This window comes from Heterodontus francisci, chromosome 1, assembly GCF_036365525.1.
Source record: "Heterodontus francisci isolate sHetFra1 chromosome 1, sHetFra1.hap1, whole genome shotgun sequence".
Taxonomy (NCBI): domain Eukaryota; kingdom Metazoa; phylum Chordata; class Chondrichthyes; order Heterodontiformes; family Heterodontidae; genus Heterodontus; species Heterodontus francisci.
Window position 1 is genome coordinate 162236376 of NC_090371.1, and position 26337 is coordinate 162262712.

The 26337-nt window shown below is 43.7% G+C and overlaps 1 protein-coding gene across 3 annotated transcripts in view; it reads right to left on the reverse strand.

Moving 5' to 3' along the window:
• The window catches only part of cc2d2a (coiled-coil and C2 domain containing 2A), a 196122-nt gene that overhangs the window by 158897 nt on the left and 10888 nt on the right, over positions 1–26337 (reverse strand). For all 3 annotated transcript variants that reach the window (XM_068037959.1, XM_068037967.1, XM_068037957.1), the window contains exons 3-7: positions 23976–24057; positions 19010–19069; positions 6996–7073; positions 5672–5744; positions 3338–3429 (exon numbers count right to left, since the gene is read on the reverse strand). In XM_068037959.1, the coding sequence (XP_067894060.1) occupies positions 3338–3429; positions 5672–5744; positions 6996–7073; positions 19010–19069; positions 23976–24057 (385 nt within the window). The remainder of the gene's footprint in view (positions 1–3337; positions 3430–5671; positions 5745–6995; positions 7074–19009; positions 19070–23975; positions 24058–26337) is intronic.

The window sequence follows — 26337 nt, forward strand, 5'->3', positions numbered from 1 at the left end:
CTTTTTCAGACATCCATTTCGACATTTGCTGTTATGCGCTGGATTCTCCAAGTGAAGTAGCAAAAGCAACTTGTATGAAAAACATTACCAAAAATGATCATGGTTTAGAAATTGAAGAGACCAATATTATGCTATTGTGTTTTTTTTAAATAAAACTGTAGTGGATTAGCAGGATGCAAACTATCCATTGTGCAATTATGATGACATGCTGTCTGTGACTAAAACCAAATATTAAGGATCTAACCAATATGAAAATAAAGCTTGAGAGTCGTAGAACACGATCATATGAATTAACTAATATTAATTGCACTCTGTGTCCTCAGTACCTTGCTCTATGGCAGCGAGGCCTGGACAACGTATGTCAGCCAAGAGCGACATCTCAATTCATTCCATCTTCGCTGCCTCCGGAGAATACTTGGCATCAGGTGGCAGGACCGTATCTCCAACACAGAAGTCCTCGAGGCGGCCAACATCCCCAGCTTATACACACTACTGAGTCAGCAGCGCTTGAGATGGCTTGGCCATGTGAGCCGCATGGAAGATAGCAGGATCCCCAAAGACACATTGTACAGTGAGCTCGCCACTGGTATCAGACCCACCGGTCGTCCATGTCTCCGCTTTAAAGACGTCTGCAAACGCGACATGAAATCCTGTGACATTGATCACAAGTCGTGGGAGTCAGTTGCCAGCGTCCGCCAGAGCTGGCGGGCAGCCATAAAGGCGGGGCTAAAATGTAGCGAGTCGAAGAGACTTAGTAGTTGGCAGGAAAAAAGACAGAGGCGCAAGGGGAGAGCCAACTGTGTAACAGCCCCGACAAACAAATTTCTCTGCAGCACCTGTGGAAGAGCCTGTCACTCTAGAATTGGCCTTTATAGCCACTCCAGGCGCTGCTTCACAAACCACTGACCACCTCCAAGCACTTATCCATTGTCTCTCGAGATAAGGAGGCCAAAGAAGGAATTGCACTCTCCATTTTGTACTCATCAAATTGGAATTAAAAAAGGTTTAAGATTTTAACAATAAAACTGCAGCACTTAAAAGTAGCAGTTTACCAACAAGGAAAGTATTACCCGAAAAGACAATCTTTTGAAAACTTAGAAGAATCTGTGCCTTTACTATAGTCATGGAGAGGGACAGGAGCAGACGGGATGGAAAAATATTTAATTGGGGGAGGGGGAATTACAATGCTATTAGGCAGGAACTGGGGAGCATAAATTGGGAACAGATGTTCTCAGGGAAATGCACGACAGAAATGTGGAGGTTGTTTAGGGAGCACTTGCTGCGACTGCTGGATAGGTTTGTCCCGATGAGGCAGGGAAGGGATGGTAGGGTGAAGGAACCTTGGATGACAAGAGATGTGGAACAGCTAGTCAAGAGGAAGAAGGAAGCTTACTTAAGGTTGAGGAAGCAAGGATCAGACAGGGCTCTAGAGGGTTACAAGGTAGCCAGGAAGGAACTGAAGAATGGACTTAGGAGAGCTAGAAGGGGACATGAAAAAGTCTTGGCGGGTAGGATTAAGGAATATCCCAAGGCGTTCTACACTTATATGAGGAACAAGAGCATGGCCAGAATGAGGGTAGGGCCAATCAGGGATAGTGGAGGGAACTTGTGCCTGGAGTTGGAGGAGGTAGGGGAGGTCCTAAATGGTCCTAAATTTGCTTCAATATTCACTAGTGAGAGGGACCTGGTCGTTTGTGAGGACAGCGTGGAACAGGCTGATATGCTCAAACAGGTTGAGGTTAACAGGGAGGATGTGCTGGAAATTTTGAATGATACGAGGACAGATAAGTCCCCGGGGCCAGACGGGATATACCCAAGGATATTATGGGAAGCGAGGGAAGAGATTGCTGCGCCTTTGGCGATGATCTTTGCGTCTTCACTGTCCACTGGAGTAGTACCAGATGATTGGAGGGTGGCAAATGTTGTTCCCTTGTTCAAGAAAGGGAATAGGGATAACCCTGGGAATTATAGACCAGTCAGTCTTACGTCGGTAGTGGGTAAATTATTGGAGAGGATTCTGAGAGACAGGATGGTTTGATTAGAGACAGTCAGCATGGCTTTGTAAGGGGCAGGTCATGCCTCACAAGCCTTATTGAATTCTTTGAAGATGTGACAAAACACATTGATGAAGGAAGAGCAGTGGATGTGGTGTATATGGATTTTAGCAAGGCGTTTGATAAGATTCCCCATGGTAGGCTCATTCAGAAAGTAAGGAGGCATGGGATTCAGGGAAAGTTGGCTGTCTGAATACAAAATTGGCTGGCCCATAGAAGACAGAGGGTGGTAGTAGATGGTAGGTATTCAGCATGGAGCTCGGTGACTAGTGGTGTTCCACAAGGATCTGTTCTGGGACCTCTGCTCTTTGTGATTTTTATAAATGACTTGGATGAGGAAGTGGAAGGCTGGGCTAGCAAGTTTGCCGATGACACGAAGGTTGCTGGAGTTGTGGATAGTGTGGAAGGCTGTTGTAGGTTGCAACGGGATATTGACAGGATGCAGAATTGGGCTGAGAAGTGGCAGATGGAGTTCAACCTGGAAAAGTGTGAAGTGATTCATTTTGGAAGGTCGAATTTGAATGCGGAATACAGGCTTAAAGACAGGATTCTTGGTAGTGTGGAGGAACAGAGGGATCTTGGGGTCCATGTCCATAGATCGCTCAAAGTTGCCACCCAAGTCGATAGGGTTGTTAATGAAAGCCAACACACCATATGCCTTCTTAACAGGGGGATTGAGTTTAAGAGCCGTGAGGTTATGCTGCAGCTCTATAAGGCCCTGGTTCGACCACACTTGGAATATTGTGTTCAGTTCTGGTCGCCTCATTATAGGAAGGATGTGGAAGCTTTAGAGAGGGTGCAGAGGAGATTTACCAGGATGCTGCCTGGACTGGAGGGCATGTCTTATGAAGAAAGATTGAGGGAGCTCTGGCTTTTCTCATTGGAGCGAAGAAGGATGACAGGTGACTTGATAGAGGGGTACAAGATGATGAGAGGCATAGATAGAGTGGATAGCCAGAGACTTTTTCCCAGGGTGGAAAGGGCTATCACCAGGGGGCATAATTTTAAGGTGATTGGAGGAAGGTTTCGGGGAGATGTCAGAGGTAGGTTCTTTACACAGAGAGTGGTGGGTGCGTGGAATGCGCTGCCAGCGGTGGTAGTAGAAGCAGATACATTAGGGGCATTTAAGCGACTCTTGGATAGGTACATGGATGATAGTAGAATGAAGGGTATGTAGGTAGTTTGATCTTAGAGTAGGTTCAAGGTTCGGCACAACATCGTGAGCCGAAGGGCCTGTACTGTACTGTACTGTTCTATGTTCTATGTTCTATGTTAATACATACCCTGGCCGCTTTCAGTTTCTCCCTCATTTTCTCCCGCATGGAGTATTCAGCAAAACTTGTACTTAGAGTGGACACAGGAAGAGGAGGAAGAGCTGAGATGGGATAATTAACAATAGTTATCAAGAAGAAAACAAATAGAAATGTTTTGTGTTGAAAGAATAGTTTGGGCTTATCCCTTGTCAACGCAAAATGATTGCACAACCTACATCGGCAGCCTAATCCACAAAAACAATGAAGTCAATGAAATTTGTTAAGATCTTATTTAAATCCACTACTAAAAATGAATTCTCCAGATAAAAATTACTCAAAATGAAATAATGACTTTTTGTTTCATGGACGCTTTTAAGGCAAAATACAAAATCCTTGAGAAAATTAAAAGATCGATCAGAAAGATAGCTTTAAAAGTTGTTTTGGTTGCAATGTCTCTTTTAGTGATCACAGTGCACTCCATAGCAGCTAGGAAGCATTAAAGAAGTTCTGTGCACCACTAATTACTGGAACACCATCTGGTCTGTGAAAAATTACCGTTACCTCAGTGGGCCAGATTTTTCATTGGGGGCACAATATTTATGACCATTACCTCATCATATCCAGGAATATTCCTTAAAAATGTTGTTGACACAGTCTGTAGTTTTCTGGCTTGTGATTTTTCCCTGTAAACTGCCAAATCAATTTTAACATTTTCCTGGATAAGCACTGGTTTGTTGCTTCAAGAAATAGGAATTTAGCTGTACTTTTGAAACATGGCAGCCAATTTGTGGATAACAAGGTCCCACGAGGGAATGGGTGAGGGATAAATATTGGCCAGACACTGGGGAGAACTTCCCTGCTCTTCGTCAAAATAGCACCATGGGATCCATGTCCATCTGAGAGGTCAGACCACAGCTCTGTTTAACATCAGATTCAAAATAGGGCACCTCAAACAGTGCTGTGCTCGCTCACTGCTGCACAGAGGTGTCAGCCCAGATTTTGTGCTCAAGACTCTGGTGTGAGTCTTGAATTTAAAGTTCTGACTCAGAGGGGAGAGTGCTACCACTGAGCTACAGTTGATTAAAGAGCAATACCATAATGGAGGTAGAGACATAGGGCATGCACGAGAGAGAAAAGGTGCAGGCAAACGTCAGAGAGAATGAGAGTACGTCAGGGCAGTTATCACATGGTGGCACCTTTAGTCAGTAGGCATGACTGCAGCAACCTCACACTCCCATGCACCCGCTCATGCACACACACCACGCTCTCTCGCGCACTCCCTCCACCTCGTACACTGCGCCCCACTCGCTCACTCGCACATTCCCCCACCTTGGCACTGCCTCCCTCACACACTGTCTGCTGCTCTCTCGCTTGTGCACTGTGCCACAGCTCCCTCTCTCTCGCTTGCTCACTGCCCTCTCCACTTGCTCCACCTGCCCGCTTGCCCTCTGTCACTCGCATAACCAAACGCCCATTTTCGTGGGCTCCCCCAGCTCTGCACTGCCCTTACACTCTCTCGTTCTCTTACTGCCCCCGTTCTCTCAGGCAAAACCCTGCTCTCGCACAGAACACACACAGACGCCTCCCTTTCCACACACGGCCCCCCACTGCCCCACAAGCTCCCGTCTCTCTCTCTCTCACACACACACGCGGTCCCCCCCACCCCTCTCTCGCGCACCCACGCCCTCTCTCTCGCGCCCACGTCCTCTCTCTCGCGCGTCCCCTTTTTTTTTTTCCTTTCTCTCTCTCTCTCTCTCTCTCTCGCGTCCCCTTTTTTTCTCTCGTGCGCCCCTTTCTCTCCTCTCTCTCACTCAAGTGCGCACCGCCCCTCTCTCGCCCTCCTTCTCTCTCACGCCCTCCCCCTCTATCGCTCGCGCGCCCTCACCCACGGCCCCCCCTCACTCTTTCACCACCCTCGTGTCTCTCTCTCCCGCACCCTCGCGCTCTCTCACACACCCCCTCCACTGTCTCTCACACATACCTACATTGTCTGTTACCCATCTGAGATTGGCTCGATTAACAGAATGTATTGAGGTGCTTACATTAAACTCTTTTCATTTTATAATTATGTACAGCACAGCAAACCAGCGTATTTAATCTTTTAAGGTATACATACATATCGACATACATGTACAGTAGCCTGAGTACTTAACCATTTCCTACTGGAATAGATTATAGCAGTAAAACTTTGATTATTATTCTCGTTTCATGACTGCAAATGTCATCAATTTATTACAACATTTTCGTTAAACTAGTGATTTGTGAAGTTGAGAAGACAAAACAATTTACAGCTGGAAACCATACAACTGATTTCTTGAGACAGAAGAGAGCAACATTAGTTATTTTATGTTGAAAACAGCTTACTTGTTTGCTGATGAGTAATTATGTTACTGTCATGTATGGATTCTTCAGGATGTAAATCAACGTCATCAATAAGCTACGAAGAAGAATATGAGTCAGTGCCAACAAGAACCACAAATATCTCTGCTGAAAAGTCATTAAACTTCAAAATAATTTGAAGTTACAAATTGGTTCCACCTGCTTGAGCATCTCATTTATTTTGATATTATGTTGCTGTAATGTAGTTGATAAAGTTTAGCACACATGCTTGAGAAATTAAATGATGTCTTTTGTGAGGGAAAAATAATTACATTTTCACATGCAACCTGCTGAATCGTTGACCTTTGCCACTTTGATACAAAGACACTTTCCACCAAGACAAGGGGAAAAGAAAATCCATCAATAAACTACTCTTGATACCTTCTAGTGCACATAGAAAGCAAGAGGTCTGGAAGCAAGTCTCCCTCCTGACCTCTGCTGCGAATAGTGCACAACCTGTGAAGAACAGAGAAAAGGAACTTTAACTTCTGGATAAAAATATAGAGCCAGATTTGTACATGCAAAGAATTGTTATTTGAATGGAGGATTAATAAATTGTTGAGTGCCCTTCTTGTGCAAGCTCAGCAGTGCAAGAAATAAATTTTAAAACATTACCAAAGTAAACAAAGCGGTCTACATCCATAAATGGCCACAATGGTTGTGTTTCAAGTTTAAGACTCCATATTCATCCTCTCCAGCACCATCACACTCTCGCTGCCATATGTATTGAATAAAGAATCCACTGTTGCAACTCACCAAGCTTACTCTGATGGCATCTTCGCCCTTCACGACCTCCATCACTAGAACAGGAGCAGCAATACTGTGGGAACCTTGTTACCTCCAAATCACATAACATCCTGGTTTGGACATACATCACCATTGCTTCATGGCTGAATAAGATCAGCCATGATCTTACTGAATGGCGGATCAAGCTCAACGGGACGAATGGCCTACTTCTGCTCCTAATTCGTACCTCTACCCAACACCAGGACTGTAGCAGTTCAGAGAGAGGCTCAGCCTCTGAGGGCAGCTAAGATTGGGCAATAATCCTGGTCTTGCATAACGCCAACCACATTTCCAGAAAAGTTCAAGAAGCAATTACAGCAAAATGGATGAAAACTTTGATAAGTAAATAAATATAAACATATCCAATCTCATGTCAGAATTTCCAGGTGATTCATTTAGCATGTTTACTTAAAATCAAGAAAGCCAACAGGTAGACATAAAAGAATCTATAAATCTCTAGGAAAGAAATACCAGGTGTAAAGATAAAATATCAACAGGCACACTGACATATAGATCAACATACCATTTTTTTTCTCCTTTGTCTTTGGGTTTTCACGGTCCGTTTCAGGTTCTCTACCTGCTCATCCTCATTCTGAATTTCCTGCATAAGCCACATGCAAATATATTTATTGCCATTAACTGGAGAAAGTCAAGATAGACAAAATGTAATTGGAACAAATACATTTGGAATGAGATTAAGGAGAACGTGGGGCTGGGGGGGATCTTCATCTTCATTGCATGAATGGCAGTTTAGCAGAATGGATTGTTCATCCGTTAACAAACTGACCCAGTTTTCATTCCAAGTTTGTACGAAAACAAAGGCATCAAATTGGAATAGGGCAGATTTTAGCACATTGAGTGAGCTAGCTGAGATGAGGTGGAAGGAACACAGAACTGTAGACCAATAATATTTTTCAAAAGTAGATTGAAAAGATACAGAATATATATCTTTATAAAAGGAGATTACTTCAAGCTTCGGGATGCCATTGAAAAACAGAAAGATTAGAAACAAACTATAATTGAAGAGGATGGCAAAGGGGACATATAAATGGAATAAAAGTGAGAGGAGAGACGAAAATAAAACAAAAAAAAGAGATTAAATGAGAGACAAGGAAAGCAAGGAGCGAGTATGAGGACAGAATCATACAAAATATGAGAAAAAACATCAAGCCTTCTATACATATATTAGTAGAAAGACAATTTTTCAATGTAAGGTGGAAGCCTGGGGAGAAGAGAATAATGAATAATGACTTGGTAGAGGATAAATGTAATTTGATTGGGACATTTAACAGTACTTTGCATCAGCACTTACCAAAGGGAAGGATATAGGGAAGAGGATAAATCCTGAATTGGTTAAAACACAGTGAAAGATATAATAAATCAAAGCAAGGCCTAAGAGAAAGTGGTAAAGCTTAAAAAGGACTACATTTCCAGGACCTGATAGGTGACATCCAAGGATCCTGAAGGAAATAGGATAAGAAATAGAGCAGCCATACAGATTATATTCAAGAACTCTGTTGAGAGTGGTCAATGCAGTACCAAAAGGAGAATCGGAACTAGAGTTAATTTCACATCTGTGATTGGAAAAAATTGCAATCTCTATTTAAAGATGAAATTACCAAATATCTAAAGAGAAAATGAGAAGCAGCCAACATAAATTTTAGAAAGGAAGACTATGGTAGCCAAACCTGACAGAGTTCTTTGAGGAGGCAACAGCAAGAGTAGATTAACGTACAAGCTTACGGTGCCCATGCCTAAGGCCCCAGTGAAATGTGGGGCCTCTGGTAAAACTCACCTTCATACAGGAACACTACATAAAACTGCCCATGGCTTCAAGAGCTCTGAGTGACAGATATGATGGATGGGGAAATATTGTGCATGGTATGTTATTAGGCAGGAAACTACTGGAGAAGATAAAGAGGTATAGAATTAGGGAAAACATAGCAAGGGTAAGGTAACAAGTTGGATTAAAAACTGGCCAAAAGAGAGAGGAGGATCTGTATTTTAAGCTCAGGACATGCTGGGATGGAGGAGATCCAGTAGTGTACAGAAAACCCGGAAATCATTGCAGCACATTTGTCAGTGAGTTCTTAAACCAGACAATGCAGATTATTACATCATTTATGGGTTTCCTGACCAATTAGTGTTAGTGGGTGCGATGACAATCCACATGAGATGATTTCAACGCCAGCATTTAAAGGGACACTCCAAACATGCAACTTGAAGGAGTTTGGAGTTGGAAGCCAAAGAGGAGGTTGGAGAATAGAGTCAAGAAGGTCAAAGACTGCACCTTCTTTCAGTGACATCTCTCCAAATGTCCTGCTGGGGGGCTGTGAGGACCTGGAGGGATGTACTATTCCCTAGCAATGGAAGGAAGCTGCCTGGAGATACGAAGATGGCGTGCTTAGAGATAGCAAAAGGAGGTCAGCAGTAGGAGCCATGCTCCTGGATATGAAGTAGGAAACGGTATAATAATCTAAGTAGGACAGGAAAGCTGAGAGCAATTGTACATTCATCTACATCCTGATGTGCATTGCAACCTCCTCAAGCCTACTCCAGCATGTCATTCCTCATACTAACTTACCTTGCAAGTACATCCATCTCTTTCCATCTATGAACTTCTTCACATCCCCATCCATCTATCTACCACGGACACTCACCCTCATCCTTAAGCAACATTATACCTCTCTCAGTCACTTTCAACAAAGCTGTTCATCCATCCATTCAACATAAGCCATAGCTCCCACTCATAGGCATCTTCTTTCTTTCCTTATAGATCACCTTCCAGGTCCTCCTCCTCCTTGGAGTCATCTGAAAATGCTCTGTGCTCTGCATCTCATTCCTCCTGCAGGTCCAAACCTCATTGCTGTGCAAAGTTATACAGAACACAACACACCATGACCAATATGGAGACCCTGGCTGGTGCTCACTGAAGGGCAATTCCAGACCTGTCCAGGTATCTAAAACACATGTTCAGCATGCCGCAAGCTTGTGCGATGGCCTATCTGGTGGTTATATAGCATACATTGTATCGCTCCTGTTACCCATGTTTCTGAAAGGTTCCATCGAACATGCATTAACTGGGTATCCCTCATCTCCAAGCAGCCAGCTGGTAACTTTGCTGCCAGGTACAAAGACATTTGGAATGCTGGACAGCCACAGGAGGAATGCATCATATCAGCTGCCCAGGAATCTTGTGTACACCTAAAGATGTTTATGTGATTGCAACCACTGCACATTGATAGAGTGGGAGCCCTGGCAATTGATGAACATTCATAGGTGATCTACGGGTGCCTTAAATACCACATATGCGCAGTCAATAACTTCCTGCGCCTGTGAAAAGCCAGCCAGAGCCGAAAACCTGAGCATCCACTCATTCTGAGTCGCATCAATGCAAGCAAAGTTGACAGAATTGCCTGCCATGGAAAAGAAGCCATCAGTCACCTGACTCATGCATTTGAACATCGCTGACTGCGAGATCCTGCAACATTCTGAGTCTAGGAAGGATCCAGAGGCAAACAAGTTGAGGGCAGTAGTGACTTGTGCACCTTCTAGAAAAGCGCAGCCACCAGGTCCAGTTGGCAGCAGGTCTTCTTCCACTAGACTACAAACGTCTGCCACCACCTGATGTGACATCAAACCTCATGAGACACATATGTCCTGATACGTTGTGGAAGTTTATCCTCTGCCTATACACCCGGTTTGCTTGGTATGGTCTCTTGCAAGCTGCATCTCTCTGCTGATCCCCCCTCTTCTGCCAAGCTGTAGGTCGGTGAGCAGCATGTTGTTACTGTTGATCACCTTGGCCCTCATCTGACATCCATGTTAACAGCGCAAGCAGCACCCATGCTGTTATGATAGATTACAGCTCCAAAGTGCAGATCAGATCACCGAACCGCCGATGTGTAGATGATACTACCAATGTGTAAAGTAACCTCACAACACAAGTGAATAAATTCTTTCATGCAAACAGGTAAGGAAGCAGCTGACAGTAATCAATATTGGCATGTTTCCCCCTCAATAAATAGAAGTCATTGTTGTTATGAATTCAGCCCCCTAAACTGCTGCTTTCTTCTCGGCTTGCTTTCACTGGCAAGTTCCAGGAAGCCTAGGAAACCCATGGAGACAAAGTTAAATCCAAAATCCATATTCATATTATTGTAATTGAGCAACTGAGTATTGAAATTGACAACAACCGTTTCCCAAGGGGTTGCTCTCACACAGCCTAAAGCTCTGTAATTAAACCTGGCTGTTGGTGGGTTTGAGCCAACTTCCAGACGTGCTCACATTTTTCCAGAGTTTCACCCCCCCCATTGCTCACCCACATCAAAATTCTCCCCTAGGAGTTAAGGGCAGTTTCTTGTCAGAGTGGTTGGACGTGGGTAGTGGTGTCCGACAGAATTCTATTGAGACTGCTTCTATTCACGGTGTACATCAATGGCTTGGATATAGGGCAAGACAGTGGTATCTAAATGTGTCGGTGCTCCTCAAATAGGACACCAAAACTTTCCGACACAACTTTGAGTAGCCTTAGCTGCTTGTTCACTGCCTGCCTCTCAGTCACTTTTTCTCAAAGAAATTTCCCTCTCTTTACAGCCGAAAACAGCCCGAATGATACCCCGACTAGCTTCCAGAAATTTCCCTACATAATCATTCTGAGGTTTTGTTTAGAGATACAGCAATGAAACAGGCCCTTCGGCCCACCGAGTCTGTGCCGACCATCAACCACCCATTTATACTAATCCTACACTAATCCCATACTCCTACCACATCCCCACCTGTCCCTATATTTCCCTACCACCTACCTATACTAGGGGCAATTTATAATGGCCAATTTACCTACCAACCTGCAAGTCTTTTGGCTTGTGGGAGGAAACCGGAGCACCCGGAGAAAACCCACGCAGACACAGGTGTTTATTGATTACTGAGACAAGTTACTTAAGTGCTATTGTTTACAGTCTTTGGAGATAGCTATATTACAAATTAACCACCAACTGTCTCAGTGTCTTCTTTGAAAAAACATTGCATGAATGTACTACTCTTGCAAAACATATTTAAAAAGCAACTTTTTTCTTCAACAAATCCTTTGTGGAAAATGATCAAAAAAATCCCAAAATATGACTGTAATGTGATATGTAATGTGGTAGAATACAATAAGATTTGTGTGTTTATTGCTTACTTCAGTGTTTTTTTAAAAACTTGAACACAGCAAGCAGGTCATGCTATAAATAGGATAGGGTTATGCGATGGATTTAAAACCAGTTGAGTTCATGAACAGTACATACGAGACTACAGCTTCAAAACAGAGTAATGAAATTCAACAAATTTTCCAACCAAAACAAAGAAGAATTTGTTTGGTTTGTACAGCAGTCATTCCCAAGAGGCAGAAGTTATTAAAACAGAATTGACAGCGTGCAACAATTTTACTTCATACTGCCAAACCAAAGAGATTCAAACAATTCCTTCTGGCAAATCCTTTCATATGCAGAGCACTGGACAACACTGGATATCCACAAATTAAAAGCAAAAATGATTTATCAAGAAGAAGCAGAGTTCCTTTTAATGTTACAAAACATTAACAGTTTCAGGAATATTCCACTTGACCAGAAATTATTTATCAACAAATATACAGCCTTGAAGGAAAAATCACAAGCACTGCTCCAACTGATCAAAATTTACCGGGTCAGAAATTAGTGTGGTTCAAGCTAGTGTCTAGAGAAACACTGGAAAACAGACAGTTGAGATTCTTTTTGAAAAAGCAGTTAAAAGAATAAGAATCTTTTGTTTCATCTCCTATGTTATTGTTATGGGGTGATGCACTTTAAAGGAGCTTTTTGACTCAATCCAGATGCTGAAGATTAGGAGTCTGAGATCATTTTGTTTAATGTAGTGGAAATAACTTGGGTAGTGGATTCTGTATAGTTTCACCCCCCAGCACTGCACCACACCACCGCCACCCCCCCTCCGAGCAACCAGGAGTATCTCTCCACAATGCTAGATTATCTTATTAGTACACTTCTAGTTTGAGTATATCTTTCTTCTTTGCCTCTTTCAAACAAACGTTATAACTGGAGAAGGTTCAGTATCTCTGTCAGAAGCAATAGAATAATTATGATTTAAAGCCATCCAGACACTTTTTTTCTTGCGTCTGATACAAAAGTCACAGAAAGGAGGTCATCAGTTCCGATATATCAAAACATGCATTTACGTATAAAGTAATCTAGGATAGCTCTTTTACTGATGAGGTACATCCAAACAACAGAGTATGGGATATCACCATGCACTCCTGATCGCTCTGATGGAAAATGTTACACAGATAGACCAGAAGATGAGGGCTGAGAACTATAAATCAAAGTTATTCACAAGTAAGATGAAGAGAACTAAAATTTTAAAAAGCAAATATAGCTAGATTACAATACTTCAATTAACTCACTATCTTTCAGTACAATAAATGGCAAGAAAACTTTAAAAGTTCTCTGTAATATTTTCCTTTTCACACCATCTGTTGATTCTTTACTTTAGGGAACACCAAGTTCCTTCCCCTACCTCTTTTAGGATAAAAATATCAAGCAGTGTTAAGTTCTCTATAAGCCTCAATCTCTTAACAGATACCCATGGAGTTCCTTTTTAAATCTTCACGACATATGAAAACACAGTCCACTGACAACTCAGTTTTCTTGTAGCCTTTATAGCAGTGAAGCAAGGCAAGAATGGAGGATGTGTGCATCCAACCCAATTATAATGATTATCTTCTCTTTAATTCAAGCTGATCCAAACAGAAGATAGATGGACATTATTCCCAATTAATCAATGCTAACCCACCGTGAATCACCTCTTACACAAGAACATGGGGGGGGAAATGGTCTTCAACATTAGCACAAAATGTTGAATCAGCAACCCGTTTTACAACTCACTTTTTTCCATTGTCTTCAATGGAGAAAAAATTGGGTAGGATGTGAAACAAGTTACCAATTCACCGTTGTCCATTTTGTACTACTATTGAAAACCAATAGCACCCCCATTTAAAGTCCAGATTGAGAAAACATCATTTGCCCATTAATTCAATATATCCAGTGTCCAAGTGTGAATATCTTATGATGGGCTTCCTTTTCACACTACCAGACGTCTCCTTACTTTAGGAATTTTTTTTTACATTTGTTCGGGGGATGTGGGCGTCGCTGGCTAGGCCAGCATTTGTTGCCTATCCCTAATTGCCCTCGAGAAGGTGGTGGTGAGCTACCTTCTTGAACCGCTGCAGTCCATGTGAGGTAGGTACACCCACAGTGCAGTTAAGAAGGGAGTTCCAGGATTTTGACCCAGCAACAGCGATCGTAATGCCATTGAACATCAAGTGGAGATGTTTAGATTCTCTCTTGTTTGAGATGGTCATTGCTTGGCACTTGTGTGGCATGAATGTTACTTCCACTTATCAGTCCAGATCTTGCTGCATATGGCTGTTGGCTGATTCAGTATGAGGAGTCATGAATAGTACTGAACATCGTCCAATCATCAGTGAACATCACAACTTCTAACTTTATAATGGAGGGAAAGTCATTAACGAAGCACCTGAAGATGGTTGGGCCGAGGACACTACCCTGAGGAACTCGTGCAGGGGTTGACTGACCTCCAACAACAACAACCATCTTCCTTTGCGCTAGGTATGACTTCAACCAGCTGAGAGTTATCCCTTGATTCGCATTAACTCTAGTTTTTCTAGGGCTCCTTGATGCCATACTCGGTCAAATGCTGCCTTGATGTCAAGGGCAGTCACTCTCACCTTGTCTCTGGAATTCAGCTCTTTTGTCCATGTTTGGACCAAGGCTGTAATGAGGTCAGGAGCTGAGTGACCCTGACGGAACCCAAACTGAGTGTCAGTGAGCAGGTTATTGCTAAGCAAGTGCCATCAGGGCTGCAGTCCCCATTAAGGGCAGCCGTTCACTCCCAGGAACTGCCAGCCAATCAGAGAACTCAGCAGTCTTGGCAGCGCCACTGGAAGTGGTAGCCACCGCTGGGACTGCACTGGGAAGAGGACACCATGGAAGGACGCTCTCCTCCCAACCAGGTAAGTGGGGTATGTGGGTGCCGGGGCCAGTCAGGCAGTTCCCGATGAGGGCGGAGGGAGTTTGTCACGGGGTCAACCATTGCCGCTGGAGGCCCTACTGTGGGCCAAAGACTACCCGAGTAGGAGGCGTACCCTCCAACCCGAAGTCCAAAGGGAGGCTGTCAGGGTTCACCTGGTAGTCTCCCCACGCAGCTGAGGGCCCAGTGACTCCAGGAAGAAACCCATAACTGGCCACTTAAGTGGTTCAACTGGCTTCTGGACAAGAGGACCATCCTCCACCTTCATCACTGGCAAAATGGCATGGTTGCGGGAGGACAATGGGCGCTCCAACCCCGCCTCCATCACCATTGTATGGGCCTCCCCGCCTCCCAATCCTTCCCCAGAGGGTTGGTAAAATACAGCCTAGGGGGATTGGTGGCCACCCAATGCCAGTGGTGCTGAAGATCACCATAGCTCTCAACCTCTATGCCTCTGGATCTTTCCAGGGATCCACTGCGGATATCTGTGGGATTTCCCAGTCTATGACCCAGCAAGGAGATGACCAATGCCATGTTCAAGAGGGCCAGCATCTATGTGTGCTACTGTGCCGATCCACTGTGTGGAGAGGTCCTTTGGGTTCGGGGCCATCGCTGGATTCCCCCAGGTGCAGGGTGTTATCAATTGCAAACATGTGATCATGTGGTCATGTGGTCAACTGCATACATGTGGCCTTCAACACCAGAAAGGGTTTACACTTGCTCAATGTTCAAAGGGTCTGCAAACACCGAAAGCAGACCCTTCAGATATGTGCAGAGTTCCCGGGAAGCAGTCTACACACTTCAACAGTCCCAGGTTCCCCGGTTTTTCTGGCTACCCACGCACCTTCAGAGATGGATCCTGGGTGGCAACGGCTACCCACTAAAGACATGGCTGCCCATGCTTGTGAGGAACTCCTGCACAGACGCACCTTGCCACTGCTGCACTGAGCTCATGGACAAGACAATCGCTTACAAGTCTGCGCGCATCTCTGGCATCCACTGAATGGTCTGCTGGATCAGGTTCTCCATGAGGGTTGCCACTCTCTCCATGCAGGAAGCCATGCACACACATACCAGAGACGCAGCAGCACTCATGCCCTGGATGGACTCCTCCATCGTCTGCGCATCGATGCACATAGCCTCTGGAAACTCCGCCAGATGCTCCCACACTTCACGCTGTAGCTCCAGCAGTTGTTGTGTTGCCGACGACTCCAGAGGCAGGTCATCAGCCTGAATATCCGCATGGTTCTGCCTTCCCACATTCCTCCGAGTGTCAGCGGCCTCAGCTGTCGCTACCTCCATCAGCTGCTCAGTGCATCCATGCTGTGCTCACCAGCTTGTGACTCTGATTCTAAGCTCAAACAGATACCCACTGACGTGAGAGTATCTGCACTGGTGGAGGGCGTGAGGGAATGACAGTGCATCTTCTGAGGACCCACCTCCTCCTCCTCACTGGTGGTCGACTTCCCCGGTCCCCCGAGCTCTCGGTGCATCAGCATGATCCTGACCTGCATGAGAACACAGATGCATTGAAGGGTTTAGGGCTTCTCATTTCCTCATCGCAACTATCCCTGCAGTGGTGCTCCATGTGTCCAGTGCCTCGTGTATGCCAGATGCTCCCTTGTGCCCTTCCACTCATTGTGTCATCCTCTTGGGTGGGTACTTCTGCCTCGCCATCAGTGATAGCATGGCCCCACTGATGTCCTGCCAGCTCCAAGGCCGCCTCCTCCATGGGGGTCAGGACATGCAGGTATGGCACCCCTCCACTGGTCTTGGCCCTTTCCTTGATGTTGTGTGCTGCCTTCTCCTGCAAGCACAAGAACACTATTAGTTTCCGCAAGGAAACAAGTACAACACCTATGTTGGTGGTAGCCCAATGGTCCAAGAGGGGGGCACACCAATGCCTTGTGCATGCAACCATTCTTAAAGGACCTTGTGGGAGTCAGAAATGACAGATGGGCGCCTCTCACCGAGATACAGCCATGCTTCAGACAGGATATTCCACTTTTTGACCCCTTTGCCACCGACTGGGTGGTCACTCCCTCTCCACCATTTGCAACATGTCACGTTGCCACATACAAGCAACAAAGGAGAAAGAGGAATGAAGTCCTCACCTTGATAGACTGAATGACGTCATTCACCCACTTGCGGCACAGCATCCAGGTTCTCTGGATGGCCACATGGCTGCTGACCCCCTCTGCTTGCTTAGTCAGACGGGTCGGTCTCCTCCTCCTGCCCCTGGGGAAGATGACATCCTGCCTTGCCCTTGCAGCCTGGAGGAGAACCTGCAGGGAAGCATTGCTGAACCGTGGAGTCAGAAGTCTGACAGTCAGGCAGAGGCTCTGTCAGAGGAGGCAGCAGTGAATGCATGGCTGGCAGCCCTTTAAATATGGCGCCTGCATCTGCCGTGGCGTCATCTGATGCTGCCTATGTCACCTCACTTCGTGCCTCCGCAGTTCAATTACCTGAATTAACTGGCCAGCCGTGTGACTGCGTACAGCCAGCCACTGAATGACCGAGCGGAAGCAGCACTCACTTCTGGTGTCATCGCCAGGACCTGTGGCCATGCTGCAAATGCCAACCAGTTGTCTTTTAGATTTTCTTCTAAATATTTCAAAGTTACCTAAAAAGATTAAAAACTGACGTGGCAACATAAGCCAGAAGATGGTGATAAACAGGAAAACACTTTGCCTGGGAAAAAGTAATTAGTGATGTTCCAAAGGGATCTCTTCTTGGACCCTTGCCATTTAAAATATTTGTGAATGATATGGAATAGGATGTCTGTAGTATCACTAAATTTGTTGACAAGATTTCTGGGCAGGTACCAAATAGAGAAAAGAAAAAGAATGAACTTGTGTTTATATATTTGCATTACAGTATCTTTTACGACCTCAGGATTGCCCATGTACTTGACAGCCAATTAATCACTTTAGTCACTGATGTAATGTGAGCAAACACAGCAGCTAATTTATGCACAGTAAACTCCCATAAACAGCAACGGGCAAATTATCCATTTTTGTTGGGTGTTGGTTGAAAGGTAAATGCTTCCCAGGACACCAGGAAAACTCGCTTGCTCTTGTTTGAATCTTGGGATGTTTGGACCATGGGATCTACCTGACAAAGTAGATGTGGCCTCAGTTTAACATTTCATCTCAAGGACATCCCGACAACAGTGCAGCACCCCAGTTTCACTCGAGTGGGGCTGGAACTTGGTCAGTATCAAAATCCTAACCCACACATTTGTCACCTCTATACTTTATTTTGTCAATGCTTTCCATGTGGTCTCATGACCTCCATACACTATATTTGTTCAGAACATGGCCACCCACATTCAAAGCGGCATTAAGTTCCAATTTGCCTATCATCCCTGACCTTGTTAATTTACACTGGCTCTTGGTCCCTCAAAGCATTAAATTAAAAATTCTCATACTCATCTACAAACCCCTCCAAAGTCCCATCAAATCCTATCTCTAATCTCCACCAGCCTTACTTCTTAGCCATGCTTCTGATTCTAGCCTTTAGTGCAGCTCCCCCTCTCTTTATTCCAACAAAGGGGCAGAATGTACTAGCCATACTCTCTGGAATTCCTTTCCTAATTCCATACTGCACTGCCTACCTTTTAAAAATCTCGTAAACCCAATTTCGGTGATCAAGCCCTCCAGCAGCTCTCAACTTCCCAAAAAAAGGTTTGGCATCCATTCCTTTCTTCTTCAGTGAAATATCTTAAGAGATTTCTTCATGTTGAAGGGCCTTTATAAATACAAGCTGTTATTATTTTCACCAGCTGCATGTACCTGTCAGCTCCTGTCCTTTACTAATGATTCCCTACTCCTGTATTTATATGAAACCATTTAAGCCTGTACCTCATTTTCTATTTCACCTTTCTGCTATTATTGTCATCAATTTCTGAAATCCTAAAAGGCATATCAATCCAGTTAGATTTTCACAGGCAACAGTGAGACAGTTCAGGTACCAGATTAGCAACCTGCACATCTTGAATACATAGCTAGAGTCTTGCTCACACGATCCCCACATTGGACAATAGATGGAAGTATAAACAATACTGATCATTGGGAAGGGGCTTTGTGTATCCATACTCTTATATAATAATGCACATGAACAAAGCCCACACAACTCCACTGACTTGAGCTCTTATAAACAGTTTTGCATATATGAGAGCTTTACAAATAGAAGGACAGAAAGCTATTCCAGGAAATCAGAGAAAACATTTTAAACCTTTTGCAAAACTGGAAAGCTGCAAATTCTCATGAAAATATATAGTAATGTTAAGATTATGGTGGACCCTCAGGTCTGTCACAGATACCAGTTACAAAGTAAACATACAGCATGTATTTGGAAATAGCAGAAAGAGTCAGACACAACTAACTGCAGAGGAGGAAAGTAAAGCAACACATTTTTGCCACTTTCAAAGTTTTAGGGAAGATCAGAGATACAAACCTCCACTATCATAGCATTTTCGCTTCTTGTACCATTTTCAATTTCTGCAGCAACCAAAGTCTAGCAAGTAAAAAAAATATAAGTTAAGTATTCTCTTCTTGATAAACTTGATTGCCTTCCTTTATCCACTCAATAATTCTCAGCCTTGTTGCCTGCACCACCAGATAAAAGGATCCAAACTCTATCTATCTTCAAAATCATTCTACCAACAGCCAATATTCAAAACATTTTGAAGGGCAGAATAATTTTGGTTACTGTTCAAGGTCAAGATAGAATGCTATCATGGGGCACTGCAGATAGCAATAGCTGAAATCGACTTGTAATGGACATTGAATGCAGATATTCAAACCCAAGTCTTCTAGCAAGAACTGCTAGATCTATCAGGCCACACGTTAGTTACTTCAACTATGTTCCTTTAAATGTGCTTGACGCTAAAGAACATTCAGGATGTAGGAACAAACCAATCGTTGAGACATCAGTTTAGTCAACCAGTTTTCTATCTTTTTATAAGAGTGTTCTGAACGATATGGATTGTGAAAGCTGGTGAGTGTCAGAGTGCAATGGTGGTCTAGGCGGAGAAAAGATTGGTCAGCTGTGATTATACATGTATATTTTGCTCTCTTACCAAATTCGAACAAAAAGTGTTCCTTCACCACCCTCACCACCATAAAAAAAATGAACATGTCGAGTTCTATCTTACAGCACAGAGGAAGGTTATTCCCCTCTTCATGTCTGTGCCAGCTCTTTGAAAGAACTATCCTATTAGTTCCATTCCCCTGCTCTTTCCCTAAAGCTTTGCAAAATTTTCCTTTTCTTCAAATATATATCCAATTCCCTTTTGAAAGTTATTATTGAATCAGCTTCCACCACCATTTCAGGCAGTATATTCCAAATCATATGAACTCACTGAAAAAACAATTCTCATCCCTCCTCTTTTTTGTTTACTAATTACATTAAATTTATGTTCTCTGGTTACTGATCCAGATCAAGGAGTCGGATTACTGCAGTAAGAAGGGATGATATCTTAAAAGATTCTTCAAATGAGACCATATGGGTAGAACGTAAAAACAAAAAGGGGGCAATCACTTGGCTGGGAGTGTACTACAGGCCTCCAAACAGTCAGAGAGAGATAGAAGAGCAGATATGTGGCAAATCTCAGACAGGTATAAAAATAATAGGGTGATAATAGTAGGGGTTTCAACTTCCCCAATATTAACTGGGATAATTTAATGCAAAAGGCTTAAAGGAGGCAGAATTCGTAAAGTGCATCCAGGAGAGCTTTTTGAGCCAACATGTAGTAAGTCCTACAAGATAAGTGGCGGTACTGGACCTTATCTTAGGGAATGAAGCCAGACAGGTGGTAGAAGTGTTAGTGGGGGAGCATTTCAGGGATAGTGACCATAACTCTAAGATTTAAGGTAGTTATGGAAAAGGACAAAGATGGACCGGAAATAAAGGTACTGAACTGGGGGAAGGCCAATTTCAATATGATAAAACAGGATCTGGCCAAAGTGGACTGGGAGCAGCTACTTGTAGGAAAGTCTACATCAGACCAGTGGGAGTCATTCAAAATGGAGACAGTGAGGGTTCAGGTCCAACATGTTCCCGTAAAGATGAAGGGTAGGACCAACAAGTCCAGGGAACCCTGGATGTCAAGCGATATAGAGGATTGGATAAAGAAATAAGAAAAAGGAGGCTTATGGCAGATTTAGAGGGCTGAAAACAGCGGAGGCCTTACAGGAGAATAGAAAGTGTAGGGGGATGCTTAAAAAAGTAATTAGGAGCGCAAAGAGGGGGCATGAGAAAACACTGGTGGGCAAGATAAAGGAAAATCCTAAGGCGTTTTATAAGAATATTAAGGACAAGAGGATAACCAGGGAAAGAGTAGGGCCCATCTTGGCCCATTCAGGACCAAAGTGGCAACGTGTGTGTGGAGCCGAAAGACTAGGTGAGATTTTAAATGATTACTTTTCATCTGTGTTTACTATGGAGAAGGACAATGTAGGTGTAGAGATCAGGGTGTGGGATTCTGATATACTTGAACAAATTAGCATCGAAAGGGAGGAGGTATTAGCAGTTTTAGCAGGCTTAAAAGTGGATAAATCCCCAGGCCCAGATGAGATGTATCCCAGGCTGTTATGTGAGGCAAGGAAGGAGATAGCAGGCGCTCTGACACAAATTTTCAAATCATCTCTGGCCACAGGAGAGGTGCCAGAGGACTGGAGGACAGCGAATGTGGTACCATTATTCAAGAAGGGATAAACTAGGTAATTACAGGCCAGTGAGTTTAACATCAGTGGTTGGGAAAATATTGGAAAAATTTCTGAGGGACAGGATTAATCTCCACTTGGAGAGGCAGGGATTAATCAGGAATAGTCAGCATGGCTTCGTCAGGGAGAGATCATGTCGAACAAATTTGACTGAATTTTGAGAGGAACTGACGAAGTGTGCAGATGAGAGTAAAGCAGTTGATGTAGTCTACATGGACTTCAGTAAGGCTTTTGAAAGGTCCCGCATGGGAAATTGCTCAAGAATGTAAGAAAAAAAAAAAAAAGGCAAGAGCCCAAGGGATCCAGGACAATTTGGATCCAAAATTGCCTTAGTGGCAGGAGGCAGAGGGTTGTTTTTGCGATTGGAAGCCTGTGACCAGTGGTGTACCGCAGGAATCGATGCCGGGACCCTTGCTAGACCCTTGTTTGTAGTGTACATTAATGATTTAGAAGTGAATAAAGGAGGTATGATTGGTAAGTTCACAGATGACATGAAAATTGGTGGTGTCGTAAATAGTGAAGAGGAAAGCCTTAGATTACAGGAGAATATAGATAGGCTGGTAAGATGGGCAGAGCAGTGGCAAATGGAATTTAATCCTGAGAAGTGTGAGGTGATGGATTTTGGGAGGACTAACAAGATTAACAATGGATGGTAGGATCCTAGAAAGTACAGAGGATCAGAGAGACCTTGGTGTACTTGTCCATAGATCACTGAAGGCAGCAGCATAGGTAGATAAGGTGGTTAGGAAGGCATCTGGAATTCTTGCCTTTATTACCCGAGGCACAGAATATAAGAGCAGGGAGGTTATGATGGAGCTGTATAAAACGCTAGTTAGGCCACAGCTGGAGTACTGTGTACAGTTCTGGTCGCCAAAATATAGGGTGTGACTGCACTGGAGAGGGTGCAGAGGAGATTCACCAGGATGTTGCCTGGACTGGAGAATTACAACAATGAAGAGAGACTGGATAGGCTAGGGTTGTTTTCCTTCGAACAGAGAAGGCTGAGAGGGGACCAGATTGAGGTATACAAAATTTTGAGAGGCATTGAAAGGAAGAAACTTTTTCCCTTAGCGGAGGTATCAATAGCCAGGGGGCAAAGATTTAAAGCAAGGTGCAGGAGGTTTAGAGGGGATTTGAGGAAAAATCTTTTCACCCAGAGGGTGGTTGGAATCTGGAACACACTGCCTGAAGAGGTGGTAGAGGCAGGAACCCTCACAACATTTATGAAGTATTTAGATGAGCACTTGAAATGCCATAGCATACAAGGCTATGGGCCAAGTGCTGGAAAATGGGATTAGAATAGATAGGTGCTTGATGGCTGGCATGTACATGATGGGCCGAAGGGCCTGTTTCTCTGCTGTATGTAAAACTCTATGACTCTATCCTCATGTCACTAGAAATGGATTTTCCTTTTACAAAATGTTTGAACAGTGAATTACTGCAGGATTTTCCTCTGAAGCTGGCTTCTGGTTTTCCTCAGTTAACTCTTACCTGACATTTTTTTTTAAACTGGCCACCTGTAGAACTTTCTAGACTGACTCAGCTTGGTTTGAAGAGAATTGCATGCTGAAAGATTTTGAACACTTCTGCATTGACACAAACTTCCTTGACACCTTGATATTTCTGATGGATGGGAACAAGACCTCTAAAGAAAATGATTGGTGCAGGACCAATGGAATTACAGTGCCATGTACTCCTCTCTAGATATAAAAGCAATAATCTAATTAAAAGAAATACTTGCAATGATATTGTGTTTATCTGTCAAAAATCTCAAAACATTTCACATTTAATGAATTACTTCAACAATGATCTTGGATCCAGGCCAGAAGATCAAAATTCATAATGAAAGTCTTTAAACCCCAAACACTGTATCTGCAATATGCCGCACAACCTCTTACAAGAAGATTTTCTTGGTGTGAACAGACACTGCCACCAAAATGGCCACAATCTCCCTTCACAACACTACCACATCCAGAAACTTGCTGTTATCCTCAGAAGATCTGATTACTTGAAAAAGTTTTGTCTGGATCAAGGAAGAGATCATTTTTTTCATCTTGCAACTGTACCCTTGGATCTTGCAGGCAGTGCCTATGAGACAGGTGGCCTATAGCTAATCACTAATAATTAGATATTTTTTTCATCCTTGTAGAGAATGTCAAGCATTTTAAAGATCTCATTTTTCAAAATGTGAAATTAAAAACAACAATCAAAATCAGGGGATGGCAAGCCAGGGCACTCCAATGGTTCAGCTGTAAATGCACTGGCCACTATAGAACTGAGCCAGAAAACTTTCCCAATTCTAACGCTCATTCAGTGCTGTGGTGGAGACAAGTTACTTGGCCGGGTTTGGTGGCGGGTGGGGGGAGGTGCGGTGGGGAGGGGAAATGAGAACAAAAAGTCACGTAGGATTTTCACTCCAATCACTATTCTATGATTCTTATTGGTCAGCAGGTGTGTTGGAAAAAAATTGGATGGAGGGAAAAAAATGGGTCTGTGCCCATCAGGCAGGTCGTGAAACAAATCTCGTTGCTGGCGAGTAGCACCTTTCAGTGAAAATCACTGACAATTAACTGCCCTCTTCTCAATGGCCTTAGTATTTAACTCTTACCCATTACTTGTATTTTAATATCCCACACTTCTATGTTACAAATCATACACCTTTGAGAAAATATTCTGATAGATGTTTACACACTCACCCGAGTATCGGTGACTTCTCTGCTTCCAGCTAGAGACGCTTGCAGTGCCTTGCGCTTACTTTTAATCTTCTCTCGAAGATTACTGAAAGGAATGATATACTGTAAATATAATTATCAGTTTGTACTTTATCCTCATCATTGTAGCCTTGAATTCAATTGTTGCGTTCAACCAATAACTTTAATTGAGTTGTGCAGTGAATGAGCAGTCAGTGACTCGTGTGTTTCATTCACAATGACTGAGTGAAAGTAGAGAGTCAACCTATCAACATCACTCCATAACTGGCCATACTTTGATTCCAGGGATGAGAGGGCTGTCCTGAGAAGAAATTGAGTAGAATGGGCCTACACTCGAGTTTAGAAGAATGAGAGCTGATATCATTGAAACATAAGATTCTGAGATGACTTCGACAGGGTAGATGCTGAGAGGCTGTTTCCCCTGGCTGGCAAGACTCAACTAGGGCCATAGTCTAAGGATAAGGGAAAAGTCATTTAGGACTGAGATCAGGAGAAGTTTCTTCACTCAGAGCGTTATAGAATCTTTGGAATTCTCCAGAGGGCTATGAATGCTCAGTTATGAGTATATTCAGGACTGACAGCAAGAGGTTCCTGGGCAATAATGAATCAAGTGATAAGTGGATAGAGCGAGAAGATGGAGTTGATGTAGAAGTTCAGTCATGATCTTATTGAATGGCACAGCAGGCTCAAGGGGCTACTGGCCTACCCCTGCTTTTTTTTTAAATTTTCTTATGAGCTCATGCTGCTTCGTGGAAATTGTCAATTTATCCAGTCTATCTTGCACAGCAGGAACCATGATGAAATAAAAAATGAAATGGAAGAATTCTGAATTAAAGTCAACTATTAAACAAAACCACAAGAACATGGACACTTGTACCACAGACAAAATGGAATAGCGGTCACGTGACTCCTCCTGTAATGGAAATCAACAACTTATTTACAAGGATGGAACACGTTAACCTCGCGTGAAATAGGTGTGGGGAGAACCCCTTTGAAATTGAAAAGAGCACTATTGCATATTAATGACACTTTTCAAGATGAATGAACTAACAAAGGGTTCTGGAGACAGAGGGACTCTCAGTACAAACCAAAATTGAATAGGTGTGAAATAGCACCACGGTAACAGAATGACCCCCATTCAGACATCAATTGGTCTCCACATCCTGATCCATTGTGTGGTCACATCAGGGGAGCATGATGAATTTTTATCTTAAAAAAGGTTAATTAACCACCTGGACAGAGAGGGAGAGATCAAGTCAACACTTTCAGAAGCAGTCCAGCCAGGGACCATGAACGAGATCCAGCGAAGCAAGGAAGCAGCCCTGCTAATTCTACACCTCAACTTGCTGCAACACAGAACTTAGTGATCACCACGTCCAGTCTGAAGTTTTAATCTACAACACCTCAACAAGTTCAAGACTATAAACACCCAGGCCTGCACCTTTAAAAGAGACAATTCAGCAGGTTTACCATAAACCTTGAACACCTACCTCACTTTGAACTTTAAACTACTTACAGTTTTTCTATCTATCTATTCTCGCGTATGTGTGTGTGTGTGAATGTGTGTATGAGTGAGATTGCAATCATTTTGGGAATTGTATAAAAAGTTTTTTTTTAAAACCTATGAAAAAATCTCTTTTGTCTGTTTTACCTGAAAGGCATACGGGTCTAACGCAGCATTTTAACAAAACACGACTGTGGTCAGTTAGGACGAGAACAGTTGGAACCACCCACATCCCTTTCCACCTGTCTGTAATAAATTGGGGGCGTCAGAGATTTGGAAACTGGAGGAAAACTGACCCCTAAAACTGTGGAAAAATGAACAAACAGGCTTTCTCATATTGTTTTATTCTTTACCGGGGGTGCTAGAAACAAAAAGACATGGCCAGATTTAATGCTGAAGTGCTTGTAGAGCAGGGAGGCATATCCCTTGATGAGTTAAATCAATTAAGTATTGAAGATTTTAAAAACCCCAGCTGCCCAGGTGGGAGTCACTTTCAAATAAAAAAACAAAGAAATCTGAAATAGTGAAGGATTTAGCTAGCCATTTTGATCTTGCCCCAAACTAGAAGGGGGAGGAAGTTGGGGGGGGGGCGCGTCTTGGGTCCTGGGGGTGGGCTGGGAGGCAGGGGTGGCCCTCATTTGCGCATCCTTAGCCCGATTACCAGGGCACCCCCCCCCCCCGGGTGCGTGGAAAGGCCAGCAGCTATTGCTGGGCGGTCTTTCACATCCCCAGCACGCCCACTTGCCACGGGTAAAATACCCATGTATTTTAAGTGACCACTTAAGGGCCTCGATTGGCCTGCGGCGGGCGGGCTGTTTCTCCCCCTGGCGTAAAGTTGGCCGG